The sequence below is a fragment of the Alligator sinensis genome, unplaced genomic scaffold (genome assembly GCF_000455745.1).
Source record: "Alligator sinensis unplaced genomic scaffold, ASM45574v1 scaffold961_1, whole genome shotgun sequence".
NCBI lineage: Eukaryota > Metazoa > Chordata > Crocodylia > Alligatoridae > Alligator > Alligator sinensis.
Window position 1 is genome coordinate 498,107 of NW_005842737.1, and position 15,356 is coordinate 513,462.

Sequence of the window (15,356 nt, forward strand, 5' to 3'; positions counted from 1 at the left end):
GAAGACTGCTACCCTTTCCCCTTTTAGTCGCTTCTTTTGCAAGCTGAATATGCCTCTTTCTCTCAAGCTCTCCTCATACGACTTGCCTTCTAAGCTCTTCATCCTTTTTGTTGCCTGTCTCTGGAAGACCTCTAATTTCTCCACATATTTCTTAAAATTTGGAGCCCAAAACTACACATGGCACTCTGTGTTACTTAACTAGCACAGGGTAGTGTGGCACTATCCCCTCCTATGTCTTGCACCTACTACTCCTGTTGGTGCAGTTCACAACTGCATTTGCCACCTTTGCAGCTGTATTGCTTTGAAGATTCATGTTGAGTCTCGGATGCTTCAAGGCCCCAAGAACTTTTCACACATTGCTGCCATTCAGCCAGTTGTCACCCGCTTTGTATTTGTGTTTTTGGTTATTCTGCCCAAGCTGGAGCACCTTGCATTTGTCAGTGTTGGACTTCTTTTTGTTGTCTGCAGCCCAGCTTTCCAAGTTATCAAGTTCTTCTGTCCTCCAGTGTATTTGCAGTCTTTCTCAGTTTTGGGTAATTTTCAGACTTGATCAGAAAGCTCTCTATTCCAACTTGCAAATAATTAATAAACAGAGTGAAGATCATTGACCCCCGGATTGATCCCGTGGGACTCCAGCGCAAAACCTCCTGCCATTCTGACAAGGATCCATTTATAATTATGCTTTGCTTGCAGCTATTGTCTATCTACCTTGTAGTAGTTTTGTCTGTACCACATTTCTCCAATTTTTTTTTTAATAGACAGTCATGTGGGACTTTGTGAGAAACCTCACTAACGTCCAAATACGCTATGTCCACTGCATTCCCTTCATCCACCCAGCTACTTTGTTGAAGAAGAAGATCAAGTTTCTGTGGTATGATTTGCTCTGAGCACCTCAATGCTTGCTGCTTATGATCAGCCTTTCCTCTTACAAATGGATGCTTCTTTATAAATTGTTCCAGTGATATCTTGGGTACTGCGGTGAGGCTTAACAGTCTATAATTCTCCAGATCCTCCTTTTTGTCTTTTTTTAAAGAGTGACATTACATTGGCCCTTCTCTAGTCCTCTGTAGCCTTGCCCATCTCCCACGACTTTGGTAAATATAATTGTCAAGGGCTCTGAGGTCCCTTCAATCGGGTCCTTTAGTACCCTCAGATGAAGTTCATTGTTCCTGCTTTAGTTCAAACTGATCAAAAACTCTGACAGTCTCTTTCATCACCGTGGCCCTCAGCCTGAACCCTTTCTTGTCTATATAATCCTTGTTCGCCATCTGGTTGCAGGTTATTTTTTCATGAAGACAGAGTCAGAGTAACCGAGCAGCTCAGTTTGCCTTCTTTGCATCTTGTATTACAAGCTCATCTTGGCTATTTCATCACTGAAGACAGTGATACCTCCAAACCTCTTCCTGTCTCTAATGGAGTAAAAGGGTTGTGTTCCAACTCCCCCCTTGTTGTTTTTACACTGAGAGCTGCCTTAAGGAATTTGATTAAGGGAATATATATATATACACACACACACACACACACACACACACACACTAGGAATATATTAGGGGTGCACCGATAGAGATTTTTTGGGCTGATACCGATAGCCAATTTTGTTCACACCATATTAGCCAATACCGATCTGATTGCTTTTTGATGATCTAGTTATGTCTGAAACAATGTGTATCCACCTTGTTGAAGAAAAGAAAGCTCAAAAGGAAATTTAGGGAAGAACACCCTGGAGGTCAGCCTGATATTTGCTGGCTTCCAAATGGGGGAAAAAAAAGTCCTTTCAAAAATTGCGTTCCACAGCCACATTACAAATCATAGCAAAATGAATGTGTGTTGTCGTCATCAGCAAAAATAGACAACTGCTGTATTCTGTATGGGGTAAGGCTGGGACGGAGGGAGGACGAGGGCTGGTTACTCAGTTCCAAGACGGCACAGACGAATCGGACTGCATGTCACAACAGATATGAGCTGGCTGGTGTGCAGCCACCAAGGGATGGAAGAACACGCTCAGCAAGACCTTATCATAGTGGGAATATGTGGATGCCACTCAAAGAAGGGAAGTTTCTGAGCTGTTAACTGTCCTAGAACCGTCCCTCTGCATACTCAGCCCCGGTTCTCCCCACCCCTTTCAGCTCGACTCCTGGGTTTGTGCTCACTCCTGAATTAGAGCAGGGCGGTGTAGGGCAGTCGAGGCTACATCCCCAGTTGTGCCCTTGGAATCCAGTGCACCAGCTCAGGCAGAGGCTTTAGCAGTAATCCAAATTGGTCTGGGTCTGTGGTGCTCTACTTAGGCATGTCAGTGTCTAGAAATTAAGCACCTCGCCTCCAGAGCGTGATCTGGGTTGGCAGGAGAGAGGGGGAGTTGCATATCGTGTAATCAACAGAGAGAAATAGGCCTTATGAAAGAGTGATGCTGAGTGCTTAGGGGCTGGAAAGCAAGGAGCCAGCCAATTGGAAATGCTAGGTGCAGGCATGGGCCTGAACCCCACCCTCAGACCCTGCAGCCCGAGTCAGGCTGCACATGAAGCAGTCCCATCCTCCCCGGGTCCAGAGCACTGAGGGAGCGGGGCTGCCTGGCCCAACACCCAATCGACACGGGGCGTTGAATTCGGAGCTGAACGCAGGACCTGCCGCGGTGCTGGTGTCATCGCTGCTGGCAGGCATGTGGCTGCGCTCCCACTCGCAGCTCGCCCTTCCCCTGCCATCGGGACAGCCTGGGTCACTTGAAGACGTCCCTGGTTAAAAGGGCCATCACTGGGCCACACAGGCAGGCTCCCTTGTGCTTCCTCTCTTCTTGGCCCTGCGTATCTTGCAGGCTTGGCTGCCCTGTTGCCCACTTCAGCCAGCGCATGTCTACAGACGGGTTCGCAGGGCAGAGGGAGACATAGGCAGGTGCCTCCTCGTGCTGCGGAGGACTTACAACCCCAGTCCCCCACTTGCTGGGCAAGTGCTCCAGCTGCTAGGCAGCTTGCAGAAGCCTTGACAACACTGTTTCTACCCATGAGAGTGGTCGTGGGCGTTGTGCATGAAGGCTGACAGGCTTTAACTGGATACGATCCGGCATTAGGCATCCACAGAGCATGCCTTGTGGATCAGGGTTGGAGGCAAACTTAGGCACCTTCCAGCTCCCGTCTGAATGAGAAGGGAGCTTGGGCAGGAGTTACTGGGCTACGTGCTTGATCCGCATCCCTCCCAACATGGTCACCAGCCCAAGCCTGCATGACCTCGCCCTGAACGGACGGTGAAGCAGGACGGGCTGAGAGGCATTGTCGACAAGCAAGGGTGCCGAGGATGGAGGATGGATAAGGAGCTGCTCTGTGCTGAGGAGAGATTTCAGTTGGTGAGAGAAGGACTTTGATTCATACTAGGGAACATATTTCCTACTCAGATATGTATTTAAACCTAAAGACCCCTGTGACCTCCTTTCTGTCAAAAGCTCACTGTGCTGCCTGTGCAGTTGTAGAGGTGAACATCACCTTGGGACCCCGTGGGGAGGTCTTTGGGGTAAACGAGGTTCTGGAGGCCAGTACAGCGTCTACATGGAGAAACACCTTAGAGAACTAAACATGCAACCCTGGTTTATCTCAGGACTTGGAGCAGTTTGGGCTGTTTGGCAAGGACACCTGTCCACGTTTCCTGTGAGCCACTTAAGCTTCTGGAAAGAACTTTTCTAAACTTCACCAAACATACCGCTGGCTGCCCTCAGCTGACTTGTAACTGGAGGTCCCTGTCTTGTCTTTCAGCGGAGACTCCGATTGAGGAGTTCACCCCAACCCCCGCTTTCCCAGCTCTCCAGTACCTGGAATCCGTGGACGTGGAAGGTGTGGCCTGGAGAGCAGGACTCCGCACTGGGGACTTTCTGATAGAGGTAAGTCTAGAGGCTGAGGAGGAGGGGGTGCCAACCAATATGTTATTCTGCACATGAGAAACATAAATCATGCTGGAAACTACCTCCTGCTGTAAAGCACTTTCAGGGCTAAGCATTACTCATTTAAATGTCTTGGAATATCCCTCCTGACTTGTCTGCTTGGGAAAATAAGTCAAAAACCTCCAAGCTCTCCACCCGTGATAGTGCAGCCAGGGACAATGTGCAATCAGCGGTGCTTCATATTTCACCAGGAAGGAAACAGACTGGCATGTCCCCTTCCACTAACCAGAGTCCTATATTACTAAAAGTCAGAGACAGAAAAGATCTATTTGGTGTCCTTCCTGGAGACCAGTGCGGGATTGTTTATTACCAAACAGGAACTGGAGCTTTGTCCAGGCTGATTTGAAATTACAGCACAGACAGCAGCAGGATTGACCTGGCACAGTACTGTCCTGTTTCAGTATCTCTGTTGGACTTGGGAAAGTCGTGGTCAGGCAGTTAGGGGGTAGCTGTGCACTGCTTTCACCCTGTGTGAGTGACACTTTTCCATGTGGCCTTTCCTGATTATGTTGGTGCTATCATTCAGTGCTGCCATATATTGAAGTATTAGAACAACGGTAATATTATTACCCTTTGTTTTGATGTATAAGCGGACTGACATAATCCAGACCCACCTTGGGTAAACCCCACTGACTAGTATAAAAACTGACTTGCCCTTCATGCCCATATACCTGAGTGTTGTATAGCAAGAGTTAGCACCCTGGAACCCAAACCCTTAGCCAGTGATAACGAGTTACCAAGTGCAAGAAGCATACTGAAGCATGGTCAGCATGTATTTAATATTTATATCACGTTACACGTAGAGGTCAGGCCAAGAAGAAGGGCAACACCCAGGGTGACTACTCTGCACATCAGCAGGGTGACTACTCTCACTTCCAGAGGCACTGCAGGAAAGGGGAGTTTTCAGGAGGGATTTGAAGGAGAGCATGTGTTAGTTCTGCAGCTGTTTGCAGGGTGGGGTCTCCCAAGCATGGGGGAGCGTGTGGGAGAAATCATGGAGAAACTTGTTTGAACATTTAAATTCAAGGCCTGAGCTGAGAGCCTTGACAAAAGTGCTAGCTGTGCAGATAGACAGGAAAGACGGTCTTAGCCACATTATGCACCAAGTACCTTAAAGAAGTCACCAAGGAAGAAGTTGAGAGGGGTTTTTTTCAAAGTGGAGGGAGATTAGGAGCTCTGTCTTAGTCATGTTGACTTTGACAGGATGCCTAATCATCCATGAAATGTCAGAGAGACAGGCTGAGATTTCTGTATGAGCAGAAGGCAATGGGTCTAAAGCAGCGAGGCAGGGTTGTGAGTCGTTCAATTTTGGTCTGTGAGTAAAATGAGTCAGGTAAGATACAGAAGGAGAAAAGACAGGCAAGGACAGGACTCTTTGGGATCCCCACAGAAACCTGCAGAGGGGCAGGAGGGAGGAAGTAGATCTTCCAGAGTACATACTGTAGACGTGATGAGGGAGACAGGAGAAACGCCAAGAGAGGATGGGGTTATGGAGGCCAAGGGAGAGTAAAAGTTCAAGAAAGGTCTGGCCAGTTGTAGAAGGGAGCTGAAAGGTTAAGGAGGGTGAGCATGAGCACTGGATCCACACAGGCTATTAAAGAGTGGGAAGTGTTGTGGGGGGCAAAGAGAAGAAAAGTCCAAGTGACCTTCTCAGAGTTACTTTCGTCCTGACTTCCCACATCAGGAACTTGGAGGTGAACCAAGCCAGGTACAGACATTACACTTGTACCAGTACAAGATCTGGAACCAGTCTATACCCATAACAGAACAGAAGTTCAGTACATGCAGACTGGTTTAAAAATGGTGGAACCCAGTCAAAGATTTGCTCCCCCCCCTCCTCACCTCCCGCAGGGCAAATGTATGTTCTGTTCGCTACCGATCTAAACTACGCCACTCACAGAAAACCACATAACTTAGATCAGTTCCTCCTCGGGCTTTTTCAGTGTCTGTACCTAGCCCCAGTGGTGGCACAAGGACTAGGATGCTGAATGTTTGCTCTGTGGAATAATGACCCACGCCGCAGTGGAAGAAGGAGCTGTAGGAAATGGAGTCATGGAGAAGTAGGGCTGGGAGGGAGCTCCAGAGGTCACGTCTAGTCCAACCCATGCCTGAGGCAGGTTCAGCCCTGTCCAAACCAGCCCAGACAAACCATAATCTAAACTCTACATAAACAACTATAAACCCTGACCCAACACAGACCTAACACGCAAACCTGCCACAGGGAAACCACGGCAGCCACTGTCCTGCTCCTATGACATGTCAGTATATGCTCAAGAAATGCCAGGAAGAGGCTGTGCCCCCCCATCCGCCCCACCCCAACCCTGGTTCAGAGGAAGGCAAAAATCACTGTCCATATCAATCTGACATGGGGTAAAATTCCTTTGTGGCCCTAAATATGGCAATTAACCTGATCCTGAGCAAAAGGGGCAAGACCCTCTGGTTTTTATCCCAGCAGAAGCATTGGCACACCCCAGTCGAAGTCCCCAGCCTTGGCTGCAGCCAACACCCAATACCTCTAGAAGGCTTAAAAACACTCTGACACATAGGAGAAAAGTGGGGCAGAGGGAACCAGCAAAGCCCAGAACCATGGCAAATCCTCATAGTCGAACATAGGCATAGTTACGGCTAGATCACCCCCAACCAGTGACTGTCCTACCTCTTGAACCCCTCCAGTATTGGACAGTCCCCACCATCCCTGGGCATCTGTCTCACCACCTCCCTGCTCTGACAGTGAAGAAGTGTTTCCTGAGATCCAATCTAAACCTGCTTTGCTGCAACTTTAAGCCATTGGTCTATGTCCTGCTCTCCGCAGCAAGAGAGCAAAGGTGCTTTCCCTCTTCTTTATGTCAGCCTTTCAAGTATTTGAAGACTGTTATCATGTTCACCCTTAAGTGCCTTTTCCACAAGCTGAACATGCCCAACTTCTTCAGCCTCTCCTCATATGACTTACTTTCCAAACCCTTTTTGTTCTTTGTTGTCCACCTTTGAACCCTCTCTAAAATCTCCACTTCTGTTTCAAAATGCAGATCCCAAAACTTGCTCTAGACCAGGCCTAACCAGTGCTGAGTAGAGGCACTATCACCTCCTGTGTGTTGCACCTCATGCTTCTGTTGATGCACCCCAAAACCTCATTCTCCTCTTGGGGCTGCATCACACTGCAGACTCATATTGAGTTTGTGATCTACCAAGACTCCCAGATATTTCTCCACAGAGCTGCCATCCAGCCAGAGGTCCCCCATTGTGTATTTGTGTTTTTCATTATTCTGCCCGAGGTGCAGTACCTGGCATTTGTCCTCATTAAACTTCATCCTGTTAGCCCTAGCCCAACTGTCCAATCTGTCGAGATCCTTCTGAATTGCACTCGTATCCTCCAGTGTGTTCACAATCCTGTGCAGTTTCATGTCATCTGTAAACTTGCTCCAAGAGCTTTCTATGCCAGCATCCAAATTGTTAATAAATGCGTTAAACAGCACCAGGCCCAGGACAGACCCGTGTGGGATGCCACGCAAAACCTCCTGCCATCCTGACATGGACCCTTTAATAATTACCCTTTGCTTGCAACTATTGAGACAGCTACTTGCAGACATTAAATGAAACTAGACAATAGGCTGAGTTTTTCCTTAAGTACCTGTCTGTAATTTGTGGAAAGAAAAAATGTGTTATGACGGAGGCCTGGTTTGAAAGACGCGTGTTGGTTGCTCTATTCAGCCAGCAGGTAAACATTGTTAGAATTTCTATAAACTTGTAATCGTTTTCTAACATCTGATATGATGTGATTCTAGCTTAAACCTCATTCTGCATATAAAGATTTACTGATCACTGGACTGGAAGTTGGTGGGTGCCTAAGGATCAGTGTTCATGGCCCAGTTGCATGCATTATGAACAGAGACAGTCTCAGCCAGTAATACAGCCCTTCAGTGCTCCTCAAGGAAAAGGTCCAACTTTCTAACACTGAGAAAAATTGTTCAAGGAATGTATTGGAAATAGGCATGAGTGAAATATGAGGGTTTTTTTACAAGAAGTTTACCAGATGACCAAAAAGTTTCAATTGCCTAAGGATCAGTGAATCACAGAAAAGGGCAGTTTTAAATTAAATCTAAGCCTCAGAAAGAGAAGCGAAGGCAGGAATTAGAAAAAAAAAAACACTGCTTTTTTCATCTGTGATATCTGCACATATAGCAAATACCATATTTACTCAAATGTAAGATGAGTTTTTTTCCCCACAATTAGCATGGGGAAGAAAGCCTCTTATCTTATTTGCATACCAGCGACACCTCACCCCCCGCCCCCTTTAAACACATTGTCTATCATTAAACTGCAGCTAGAAGCAATGTGCTAAGTTATGGAAACCAGCTTTGAAGCTGACTGAATGCAGCACATGCTGGATATGCCCATGAAACACCTGACCCACATTGGGCAAACACACTGATAAGAACTTCTTATGATGATAACGATGATGATGATGATGATGCAAGTATCAAAAACTTACAACCCTTCTTCCATCTGCTTATGTTGTTTTACAAAGAAAACTATATTAATTACAGGCCAACAAAACAATAAAGTATTTAAACTTAAAACAAGCTTCCATCATCTTATATTACCTTACAAAAACTGCATCAACTAAGAAGGAAAAGAAACAATAAGGTGGCAAAACTTAAAGCATGCTTCTGTGCGCCTCCAAAACTTCAACAAATAAGATCAACAGAAAACCTAGAAGATTTATACATTATCCCATGATTCCATTAATCCAGAGGCCTGGACACCTTTGTTTCTTAATACCGCATTATTCCCTGTTGCCTTCCAAGCTCATCTATTAATTCCTGTCACCCCTTATCCCATATATGTCTTGTCTTAGCCCCTGTCATGGCTTCCCTAGCCAACCCGTGGCCAGCTGCTATAGCTCTGCCGCCTCTCAGGACTCATCCTTAGGGATCTACCTAAATCGTGCTGGTTTTTGCCTCCCACCACTGATTGGCCGAGGGGACCTGGTGGCCCTGCTGCTTGCTGCTGATTGGCCAAGGGGGCCCCGCGGCCCTGCTGCTCGCTGCTGATCAGCTGGGGGGCAAAAACTGCAGCATATTTAAACCCACAGTTTTTGTCCCCCAGCTGATCAACAGCGAGCAGCAGGGCTGCTGCGGTCCCTCCGCCAATCAGTGGCAGGGGAATACATGGCAAAAAGAGCAAAATTATAGGAGTGGCTGTGCAGCGCGCTTCTGGTGTGGTTTAGGTAGATCCCTACTCATCACCTTTTCATCCTCCTAAATCTACTAGGTATTGCCATTCTTTTCTTTTCCATAAATTCATCACCTGCTCCTTACCTAGTTCTCTTGTGTCCCACCAGCAACACCACCCCAGTTCATTCAAGCCCAAACGCAAGGTATCTTCTACCGACAAGTCCAGTTGTTACAAGACTAGTAAGCTTCTTGCCCTCCACAATGCTGCAAGAAAGCTCACGACAGCACCCTGCACAGAACCGCTTCTAGCCTGAGTTGGCTCTTAGCACCCAGGCTGCTTTGCCTATCTGTCATGTGTTTGCCTCCACTCCCAATATTTGGATTGGGTCCATTGTGACCTGTTACCCCAGTTTTCCCATTCCTTCCCTTTTCCTCACCACCAGGCACTTTTTTTGTATATTTAGTTTTGCCACCAGTGCCTTTTCATATTCATTTGTATGTCTCAGTGCCTGTTCTAGGGACGTGGTGTCTCTTGCTAAGATATTAACATCATCCATGTACATCGTGCCTTTTGCTCGTGGTCCCTTTCCTTCCAGCACACTCTCGATCACACGATCTATCCTGATCTTTTGCACCAGTAGCTGGATGGCGCAGATGAATATGTAGGATTCGCAACAGAGCACCCCTTTCTCACGCCTCATCTGGCCTTGACTTATTCCATTAGATGACCATTCACTTGTATCCTAGACCATGATCTTTTGTATAGTCTCAGTCCAATTTAGAAACGTTGGGGGGGACCCCCATCTTGTTCAGACTGCCAGACAGGAACTCGTTACTCAGTATTAACACTGGTCCAGGCTTATTGAGGACATGGGCGGGGGTATACAGGCATTCATGCCTGTGCTCCATGAGGTTGCAGAGAGTGGATTCCCCATCTTGGCTTTTCTGCATCTCCCTTTTTTAGGGGTTTTAAGTTGTTTTTTAGCATTGGGGTTTTTTCCATGCTCAGTTTTTAATTAGAGGTTGTTTCTTCTGGTTATCTCAACTTGAGGTCATTCCAGTGTATCTCCAATGAGGTCATTGCAGTAAAGTTGGTTATCTCAGAGCTGATATTTCAGTCTTGATCTTTGCCTTGAAGCATTCTGTCTTTAAAGCATTGTAGTTGGTATCTCTGCCTTGAAGTATTATGCAGTTCAAATGGCAGGATATGCAAAATTCCTTCTTCTTTGCACCTGATCACAGACAAGTTCTTCAGCCATCCATTAATTAGCTTAATTAGTTTACTGTCTGGTAACGTATACATTGGCGCCTTGTTGCTTACACAATCAGGTAAATCTTTTTCTGTTTTCATGCAAATAGTTACCATTCTTTCACCATTCACCCTCTCACACAGACACTCACGTTCACATGGCATACAGAGTTCATCTACTCATGTCAGGCAGGGAACAAGCACTAAATGGAGTTTTAGTTGGTCCTAAAATCATAGAGGTTTATCAATTCAATACTGTTATCATTTAAACATAATAACTAATATGCAAAAATTCATACTACAACATCTTGGTCATTATTTTATAATCTAGGTTCAGTAAGTGATTGGCCTCCAGTTCTGCAACTTTTCCCACTCTCCTTTCTTGTACAATGGCATTATTATTCCTGTGTCTATACCTGCCCCCAGCTGCTCCCTCCAGGCGCTCCTTGAACACTGCTAACAGGTCCCCAAAAGTCCTGTAAAATTCTGCTTGGAGCCTATCATTCCCTGAGTCCTTTCCTGTCTTGAAGGTTGACGTTGCCTCCCATAGTTGTTCCAGCATCCACACCTTCTCTAGCTGATGCCTCTCACTTTCCTCCATGCGCCCCTGTAAACACTGCCAGAAACGGGAATCGAGCTCCCTGATGCAGCACTCTGCCGGAGTACAAATTTTGGTAAAACTCCTTCAGCATGCTCAGTATCTCATCTGTCTTTGGTACCATGCTCCCCTCTCATTCCACACTGCTGTAATACTTTTTTCTCTCCTTTGGGTAAAGCAAGAAGACTATTCTTCTCTTTTCTCCACTCAGGCAGCCTTCACAAAGAAGATTTTTTTCTGTCCTTTCTCTCTCAACCCCTCTTCAGTAGGTTTTTCATGTCTCTAATTTCCTCTGCTACCAGGAACCCCTTCTCTGCTAATCATAGGAGATGCTGCAAGTCTCTGTTGCAACCTTGTAAACCTCTTCTGCTTTTCCCAGGCCCATCTTTACCCCACATTCTGAAAACATTTTTGTGTTCTTTCTTTAACATCTTCCCACCATCTCACTCTGCTTGTATACATTCCTTGCATTGCTCCCCATTCCCCATTGTTTCCCCATAGTGGCTTCTATACCATCTGCACACTTGTTCATCTTCCAGTAGTCTCGTATATAACTTCCACTGCCCTCTCCTTGATGTTCCTTGCTCTCCCCCTCCCAGCACTGTCCTCAGTAGCAGGGAAGAAGACCGGTGTTCTCTCTGCCGCTTGGACTTTCCAGTCTGCAGACCCCAAAATGAAGTCTATGCAGGACCATGAGCAGCCCACCGCATCTAATCTAGTAAACCTACACTCAGCGCTAGACACTGCCTTTTGGCTGTCCTGTAGTTTATGCTCCGCTGCCATCCTTGCCCGTATCTGTGAGGTCCTATCTAATCCTGAGGTGTTGCTCCCCATCCTATCTCCTTCCTCCAATATGCAGTTAATCTCCAACCAGTGTTAGAGGCAGTGCTCCCAGTGGGAAACCACCAGTTCCTGTAAGAGGGCGCAGCTCGCCTCCCACGCAGCCGGTGCATAAACCTTGTTTTCGAAACCTTTCCCCTCCCTTCTCCGCAATCGCATGTAACCCTCTTCCCCCAGTTATCTCCTGATAGCTTATTAGCTGCAGCTGTGAACCTTTAATTAGTACCACCACACCTGTCACCCTGTTCTCGTTACTACCCGAACACATGGATGGGCCATGCTTCCATCTTCCTATAAGGTCTTTATACTCCCTCTGTCCCGAGATCCCTCATTCCCACAGGCTTATCACGTCTGCCTCCATCTGATCCAAATACTGCCCCCCTCCCCCATTTCACATGGTTGTGAATGCTCCTTACATTAACTGATATTAGCATAACAATTGTATTTATCCAAGAAGTTACCCACCTCCCTCCCGGACCAGTTTGTGCGCTGAGGTCCAGGTCTGGGCATTACTCCACTTTGATTCCAAACTCAAGACTGATCCTTCCTGCTCCTCGTGTCTTCTTCCTCCTCCACCTTTTCTTTTCACCATGTCCATTGCATGCGACAAACTTTGTATTGTGCCTTCTTCTAAGAACTCTGCTCTGGCAGGGCTTTGGCTTTCCTCTGCAGGACCCAATGAACCTGAGTGCCATGGGGCTAGGAGTGGACTGGGGTGGGGGGGACGACTTGAAAGGAGACTCCTGTTGTCTGTTCATCTCCTTTTCTTTCCTCCTGCATCTCTGCCTCCTCTCAAACATGTGCCACTCTGGTTTCCACGTCGTGCATCCTCCAAGCCACTCCATGTTGTTGTCATCCTCCTCCTCCTCTCTCTTCTTCCCCCACAGCCTCACCTAAGAGAAGGGAAAAAGGTAGGGAAACCCTTCCCACCTCCAGTCTTCCTTCCCTTTCCCTGCCTCCATCTTTTCTACTCCTCTCATCCCTGCCTCTTCTGCCCCTCCCTGCCATTCTCTCTCTTCGCTCTTCCCTCCGTCTGTTCCTCCTGTCCTCCCTTCTTGCCTATTCCTTTTCCTGTCTCTACTGAGTCCACCCAGAGTAATACTGAGGCTGTCCAGGCCCCAGTCCATACCCATCTGGGTCTCAGACCTTGTCCACATTCTCCACTCTTTTGCAGTGCCTCGATAGCCAACATCTTTTATCCTCCTCTTCAATAAAAGCTATATACATCTTAATTGTCACTACTCTTTCTTGGGTCACCTCAACAGCCCCAAAATCAAAACGTGATAGGCCAGGATCTTCTCGACATTCCTTCTAGGTCTTCCAGAACTTTTGGTACGCTGTCTCATCTCTACGTGTTACCTCCCAGTCCTCTCCATGGACCAAGACCTTGTAGTGGTGGAGAGGCTCATGTACCCCAATGATCCTCAGAGCTATCTTGTCCAGAGTCTCGCGCTCCTCTCAGGGTCTTGCATGGTGAACAGGCCTGAGGGGAGGTTCCAGACAAACCACAGTCCAAACCCCAAGTCCTCAATGGCAGATCAGGTGAAAGAAGAGGTCAGGATCTCAATGACTGTAAAGACGAAGACGGCTGCAGCAAGCTGGAGGTCTCCTGTTGTCTAGGGATCTCCCTTGCCACTGGGCTCAGATCTTCACCTTGTTGAGACTGTGGAGTTGCTCTTTCCACGCACCAGCTTCCTCACATTAACAAGGTCACGTGCAGACTTCTCCCGCAGGAAACAACACTCTCCCTTGTACCGGCCTCCCCACGCTCTGTGGGGATGCACAGAGTGTGTGCAGTGGTGTCAGAGACAGGACTAGTGAATCTGGCAGTCTCCAGCCACAAATGCGCAGGTAGGCACCAGTAACCTGATGGTTGTCTTGCACCTAGGTTGAGACAGGGGTGCAATTTGGCAGCTGCTACCATGACTGAGCAATCAATGAATGATGAGAGAGAAGAATTGCCATCATCTCTGGGGATCTAGTGAGGTACAGCATCATAATTGCAGCTGTGAGTGAGACACAACAACTGGATAAGGGTCAGTTGAGGGAAGAGAGTGGAGGCTACACCTTCTTCTAGAAGGGGAACTGGCTCAGGACAGATGCCTTCATGGCATCAGCTTCATCACCAAGAACCAGCTTGTCACCTTAAAGAGCTCCCTGAGGGCATTTGTAAGTGTCTTATGACCCTCTGTCTTAAGTTCAGCAACAACCAGTATGGCACGGTCATCAGTGCAGACGCCCCAGTGCTTGAGAACAGTCCTTCTCAAACCTTGATCATGTACTGACTAAACTAGCAAAGAGGACAAGATCATTCTCCTTGGTGGCTTCAGTGCCAGAGTTGGGCATGAGTGGCACCGCTGGGAAAGGAGGAGTCGGGAAAGCCAACTCCAATGGCATCCTTCACTTGAGCAAACGCATGGAGCATGGTCTTGTCATCACAAACACCATCTTCAGACAAATACAAGACCACCTGGAGGCACCCTCATTCTAAGCACTGGCACCTCCTCGACTATGTTATTGTTAGGGCCCGTGGTCGAATGGATGTCTGTAGCATGTGAGCCATGCAAGGAGCCGATGACTGATGGACAGATCACCATCTTGTCATCCAGTTTGCTCCAAAACACCAAAAACAGTTGAAAGCAATATGAAGGACTCTTAGCACCAAATTTCTTTAAGACCCAAAGGTCTGTAAGGATCTTCAAGAGTGCCTCCATGGAAAGCTCTCTGCCCCATCCTGATTTAAGGGTGGAGGGAAATGTTTTGCAATGAAGGACTTGACGCTTAATTGGTTATGTTATCAAGATTGAGAGGCAACTTGGTTAAAGTACCTTTGCTGTGAGAAGAAGCCCACAACTAGAGGGCTGCTGAATCTAGCAGGGAAAGGTAGATCCACAGCTGGAAGCTGGAGCCAGATCATTTAAATTAGAAGCAAAGCACATGCTTTTAACAGAGGGTAGTTAAATGGCCATTGAACGCACTGTTTAAGGAAATGGTGAGTTTTCTCTCTCTCTTGATTGCTTCACATCCAGACTGGAAGGAGGTATCCTGCAATCAAACTCCAGTTATCTGACTCCTTACAGGAATAAAAGAGGAAATTCTTTAGCCCTTATTGTACAGCAGGCCAGAGTGAATTTTCTAGCAATCCCTTCTACTCTCAGAAGCTGTGACTGTGAATATTGGTTACTGGTATGGGCACTTGTACATTGGCTAATTCTTTGTTTATTATGTTCATTTCTGTGGTCCCTTCACCTTATAATTAAATCGTAGGCTGATTTCTTGCAGGTACTGTAGTCAGAATGATTTGAAGGAAGAGAAGGAAGCAGGGTTATAGATCAATTCAAATACACGTCTGATCCTTACTCAAAAACTTGTCTCTGGATGCCAGATCCCTAGCCACTTATCATCTTCAAGTTCCCCTTTTTGGGGACATTAATTGATCGGAAGGTCACCCCAAAACTCCAAGCACATCTGAATAACGTCAGCTTCCTGGAGCCCTGCCAGACTGGCTTTCATCCTGTGTGTAGCACAGAGACTGTGCTGATAGCCCTGCTCAGTGATCCTCATCTGGAGATC

General features: G+C 47.1%; 1 protein-coding gene across 1 annotated transcript in view; it reads left to right on the plus strand.

The window, feature by feature from the left end:
* SHANK3 (SH3 and multiple ankyrin repeat domains 3) overlaps window positions 1–15,356 on the plus strand; it is a 513,573-nt gene that overhangs the window by 407,867 nt on the left and 90,350 nt on the right. Inside the window, exon 19 of the mRNA XM_025216389.1 lies at window positions 3,738–3,862. Within this exon, the coding sequence (XP_025072174.1) occupies window positions 3,738–3,862 (125 nt within the window). The remainder of the gene's footprint in view (window positions 1–3,737; window positions 3,863–15,356) is intronic.